This window comes from Talpa europaea (assembly GCF_964194135.1).
Source record: "Talpa europaea genome assembly, chromosome: 1".
Taxonomy (NCBI): Eukaryota; Metazoa; Chordata; class Mammalia; order Eulipotyphla; family Talpidae; genus Talpa; species Talpa europaea.
The window spans coordinates 118226802-118232801 of NC_140073.1; the positions used below are offsets into that span (position 1 = coordinate 118226802).

General features: G+C 34.1%; 1 protein-coding gene across 1 annotated transcript in view; it reads left to right on the forward strand.

The window, feature by feature from the left end:
• Window positions 1–5445, forward strand: part of DNAJC10 (DnaJ heat shock protein family (Hsp40) member C10) — a gene marked incomplete at both ends in the record, with an annotated part of 32534 nt that extends 27089 nt beyond the window's left edge. Inside the window, 4 exons of the mRNA XM_084259091.1 lie at window positions 8–61; window positions 309–456; window positions 3327–3446; window positions 5302–5445. Coding sequence (XP_084115217.1) covers window positions 8–61; window positions 309–456; window positions 3327–3446; window positions 5302–5445 — 466 coding nt within the window. The remainder of the gene's footprint in view (window positions 1–7; window positions 62–308; window positions 457–3326; window positions 3447–5301) is intronic.
• Window positions 5446–6000: the final 555 nt, after the last annotated feature.

The following is a 6000-nucleotide window of genomic DNA, read 5'->3' on the forward strand; positions in this document are numbered from 1 at the left end:
CTTTCAGTAGTTACAATGGTTGGAATAGGGATGCTTATTCCCTAAGAACCTGGGGTTTAGGGTGAGTAAAATATTTATTGTGTAAAAATTAAATGCTATTTACCTTCCTCTTATGTCTGTAGTTAAATTTACTGGGGGTTATTTAAGGTACTAGAATTCTAAAGTACATACTTAGAATAATAATGATGTGTGCTTTATATCACTATCATTCTTTGAAATCATTTTTAAGTCAAAGTCTTGTACTATTACATTTTAGATGTTTGCTTTGGTTTTGTACAATAAAAAATTATTTTGTTCCCTTGCCATAGATTTTTACCTCAAGCATCTACAGATCTAACACCTCAGACTTTCAATGAAAAGGTTTTACAAGGGAAACATCATTGGGTGATAGATTTCTATGCTCCTTGGTGTGGACCTTGCCAAAATTTTGCTCCAGAATTTGAGCTCTTGGCCAGGGTAAGTCTTATCTATCTACTTAAACAGGATGTGATCACATGTATATTTTAATAATTAGATAAAACATTATAAATCTTAATATTTTTCTCAAGTTTCCTGTTTAAAAAATATAAACTCTTTCTATGACTATTATCTTTTCAGACTTCATCCTTCTTTATTAAAATTTTTAATCTAATATCTTTATCTTGGTTGATAATATCATGTACCTAACCAGAAGAGCCAGAAAGCTAAGCTCTCCCTCTTGTCCATTATTTCCTTCCCTCACCACCGTTACTTTGCTGTGCTCAATCACTAAATAGATCCTATCAGTTCTATTACAGGTCTTTCAAATTTATCATCTCTCCATCTCTTCTGCTAGCCTCTTTATTCAAGCCTTCAATATCTCTTATCTATAGGCTTATATTTGCCTTTTAACTCAGTGTCTTCTTCAGTTCTACCCTGAACATCTTTGAAAATTTTGCCTTCTCTAGTTTCCCATTAACCAAGTTTCTTGACATGCATTCTTCACTACAGGTTTTTGATCTGACCATTACTACCTTTTTCAGTTTATTTTTGCCCCCACAGTGGATACTCCAAACACAACAAAGTACACCAGGTTCTCTATACCTCTATATACATTCTGCTGCTCCCTCTTTCCCAAAAGTTTCTTAGTTTGATCATGTGGATTTTTTTTCTCCTCATCCTACACAATCTAGCTCCCACAGTACTTCTATGTTCTCTGTCCTTCTCAGTTAATCATTGTTGCCTTGATAGCTTGTACTCTAAACTTACAATATGTGCTATTTATTTAAATATCTAAATGTCTGTCTGTCTTAAGAATATGGGCTTCTTGACTGCAAGGTACCCCTAGAATAACTTATACCCCTAGAATAACTTAATATACAGTTAAACCAAATACATAAACTGAATAACATTTGAGTTTTTGGTGTTTGTAACAGCCCTATTAATAACCTAATCTGGATTGATTGCTTCTGCCATTGTCTGTAAAACACATTAGAATGAGAAAGTCAGCACTCACTGAAAGTTGAGTATCCGAAGTCGTGGGAATTTTTTTTAGCAAAGGGATTTCCAAGCTTCTGTGAGCCCTAATAGGTTACTGAAGGACTAGTCAAAAAAAAAAACACGAATAAGTTATTCGGGTTTTTCCACTTTGTTTTTCCCTCGTACTTTTTTCTCTAATAATTCTGACAAAATGTTTTATTCCCTTTCATTCATGTGCTGAGAAACTTAGTTATATATTTATAATGCAGCTTTATCATGAAAGTAGCAGAAATTCATTAAACATAAAAGATCATTCAACAGATTCTAACTACCAAGTGAAAAGCATTATGCTAAAAATACTGGAGCTACAAAAATAAAAAGATAAAGTTTCACATTTTAGTAAGATTTTACTCCAGTGAGAAGTTGTAAATAAAATAGACCACTGCTGTAGTCAGAGTGAAGCAAAAATTTGCAAGGAAGATCAGTTATGACAGAAGGCTTGACGTAAAAGCTAGTTTTACTGTAATTCTTGTCTCAAACCCTAAGAATTTATTTAGTACTTGAAATGGTTGGCTAGAGAGCACTCTAAGCAGAGAAGACCATTTGCAAAGATGCAAGGATGTAGGGGCATGTTTAGGGATCTCCACTGTTGGTCTAGTATTAACAATTTGAAGACTGAAGGGATGTGGCAAAAACTGAGGCTCAAATAAATAGATGGAGGAGGGTTTGGTCATTTTCCCCACACTATTCACATTGCAGACTCTTAGTCATTTCATACTGCTCTGAATGTATTCTATATAAGCATTAGAAGAGAACTATTGGATATGGTCAGATCCATTTTGTATTATAGGATCTACAGAACCACAAAAGCAAAGAAAGACAGTTACAGTACCAAAAATTATATAGTGTCCTAAGAGAAAGAAGAAGATAAATGGAAATATAAGAATGAGCAGGACTTAGTATTTCAGTGGGATAGATAAGGGAAAGAAGAGTCTAGGATGGCCCTAGTTGTTAACTTGAACTAAGTGAATAGTAGGACAGAAGGAAGAGTGGATTAAGTGAAAAAAGGTTCTTTTTAGAAATTTTGTACTTAGGGTGCTCATTAACTAGAGCAGGCTAAAAACATAGCTGAAAATTAAATTCAGGGCAGTGACTGAGGTTCCATAGCATAGAGGTATAAAAGAGCGTCCTAGGAAAGTGTTCATCATTGAAAAGATTATTGACAGAGTTGGAGCTCTGGTTGAATACTATAATTTGAGGTGTAGGTGTAGATAGATGGTCGTCCTCATGCTAGAAATAAAGAAAAGCTAAAGGGCAGGAAAACCAAGCAAATAAAAAGAGAAATTTCCATTCTTTTTGTTTATACAGGAGTTATTCATTGATGAACATTTAAGTTTCACTAAAGGAAGCAGTAAGAACAGAAGCTAGACTAAAATCTGTTGATAAGGGGCAAAGTGGTAAAAGTAAACTTCTAAAAAGAAAGAATATAGTAGCCAAATAGTGCAATCAAGAAAGGAATCCTTTTTTGATCATAGGTATAAGACTGAAGGAGAAGTGAGCCTTCCAAAAGTGGAAGAAGGCTGCTTCAACACATGAGGCCAGAGAAAGAAGGGTGAGGGCAGAATCAGGTGTTAATGGTGAGAGAGGGCAAGGTGTCAGTAGCAGGAAAAGTTGTAATTCCAGGTAAACTGCTTAGTTTTCTTGATAAGGCAAAGGAATTTAAAAGCATCTTTGAGAATTTGGAAGCATTCTTAATTGAAGGGAAGAATACTAAATTTTTTAAATAACAAATCCTTAGATATGTAAAGATTTGAACTTTCTGGTATCACTTTGTGGTTGCCAGAACAGTTATGCCAAAGAGAATCTATGCTCAATTTATCTTTTTTCAGATGATGAAAGGAAAAGTGAAAGCTGGAAAAGTAGACTGTCAGGCTCATGCCCAGACATGCCAGAAAGCTGGCATTAGAGCCTACCCAACTGTTCGATTGTACCCCTACGAGAAAGCAAAGGTAAGGACAAGCTCACCTCAGTTTTCCTTTTCTCAACGGGCCAAGACGAAAAAGATTTTTTTTTTTGGGGGGGGGGGGATTAATAAATAAAGATTTATTTATTTATACAAACACTGGGTACAGTCAGAGGCGCAGGAGGGTGAGAGAATTCACCAGAGCCAGAGCAGAGAGTAGAACAGGCAGAGTGACGAAGTATACTGCTGAGGGGAGCAGAGGGCGGCAGGATAGGTCTGCACACCATGTGGGACCCTAGCCCTGTGGCCGGGGATCAAACCCGCACTGCAGAGACTGTGGAAAAAGATTTGTTTTTAATCTGAGTAATGTTTTTCTTTCTGGTTTATGTTCTGTTATATCTTATATTATTGTACATTACTGATGCAAGTTTATTTTTGGCTATATACCAAGTGATTTTAGAGACTCGGTATATAGGCAAAACTTGCCTTACAATGTTTATATTCAAAAACAGGGAAATTAATAGTGTGACATTCGAAATACTAATAATGATTTCCTATGAGTGGTAGAATTCAAAGGTAATTTCCTATGAGGTTTTGTGTTTTCCTTTATTAATCTTCTTTCCAGGGAAGACAGAAAATAAATATCATAATACTTTTGAAATAGCCTTAGTACCTGAGCATTTATCTTGAGGAATATTTATTAATGGTTTAGACTATGATGAAGTTACAGTTCAATAAAAAGTAATTTCTGTGATCACTGATCCAAATTGTGTACCTGTCACCTAAATGTTATTAGTCTTCCAGCCAATACAGTTGCTAACTTAAAGTACTCATGGCCTTTGCTCTCTTCCCAAGAAAAAAATTAGACATTTCTGACAATAAAACTGATACAGTAAACCAGTATTTTCAGTGTGTTAATGTTTTGTGGCAGTCTTTGAAACAAAAAATTTTAGTATTCAAGTACAATATTTTACATGCTTTTTGCAATAGAGTATCAGATTAAGATGTTGATAATTTAGTACCTTCTAATACAGAACTAAAGAGATGAGATGTTTCAGAAATCTGAAATTGTTAGACATCTGATTTCTTAGTGAAGGATTTTGATTTTTTTAAGGTTCTCTCTATTTTTAGAACCTATAAAGTAAGCAGAACTTGATGAGAGTAAAGGAGCTTATTCCAGAGCTTGAGTCTTCATTTGGAATCCTCAGCTCTACTTCCCCTGAGAAATAGGTGACAAAAAGGTTTCATTAAGGTGAAGAATGTTAGAAAAGTATCAATATAATAAGCAGTCACAGAATTAACAAAGACAGAGGAAGCTGTTTGAAAAGATGTTACCATGTATCCAGAGGACAAAATCAGAAAGCAGAATATCCCTAACCAAACCAGAAGGCAAGTTGACATCCAGAATTTCTTACCAGACAAGAAGGCCAAAGCAGTATAGTGATACTAAGATACTAAGATACTAAGATAGGCAGTCACGCACAAAGTTCAGGTTCACAGTAGGAAGGAAAAACTGGTTCCAGATCCAGAATATGTAGACTTAGAGATAAAAGTTGCTTTCCATTATTGCAATTGATCAAGATTTTTTTCTGTGCCAATGATTGTATTAGATTATAACAATTGGAAGTTCTTTGGGAACACAGTCTTTAATGATACAGATGTTTGAAGCATTTGGATTTCAGTGCATTTCTCCCAAGGAATTACTTTACATAATCCAACATCAGCATTGTTCATATATTTCAAGAATTTGTAGGTTAACTGTGCCTTTGCAGTATTACTTCCTTGAAGAAACTTGAGTTTCAAACACTTGGAATTTCAAGGAGTATTTAATCTAGTTTCTTAGATGGAAATGTCATGTTTAATTACTTAATACATTATAAGAAGAGTGTTTTTCATTCTAGAGAAATATTTGGGGAGAACAAATAGATTCCAGAGATGCAAAGGAGATTGCTACTCTAATTTATGAAAAATTGGAGAATCTCCAAAATCATGGAAAGAGAGATAAGGTAAGAACTAAGTCTAGAGCTGACTTTGGTAAACATTAACTAAATTTATTCTTAGTATACACATGTATGTGTCAGTAAACACATAAAATGAAGCTTAAAAATAGGGAGTTGCAAATTTCTTCTTTGGCAAATAGGACAGTCAGAATGTAGCCTCTTGACACTGAACTGCTTAGAAATTTGGACAAGTAAAACATTTAACAAAAGTAAAAGAACGAGGATGTAAAATAATGTCATTAATAAAAAAATTAAAATAAATTGCTGGGAAATAAAAATTTTAAACATTTAACAAAAAATAGTGACTATGGCCATAAATTACTTAAGTTTTATTCTAATGTAAGTAACATTTTGTTTGAATGTAAGTAAAGCATTGACTCTTTTGGAACTTGTTAACACATTTTGGATAGCAATTTTTGTTTTGTCTTGGTATATAGTCAAGGTATATTAAAACCTGTATTCACCTTGGCCTCTCCTGAAATATTTAATCTATCAAGAAGCATGTAACCTCATTCCTACTATTTTGTAGAGGGCAGTTTTTTCCTTTTTAAAATCAGTGTCATTCTGGTACATATTTAGAAATAGTTCAGAATGCTTTCT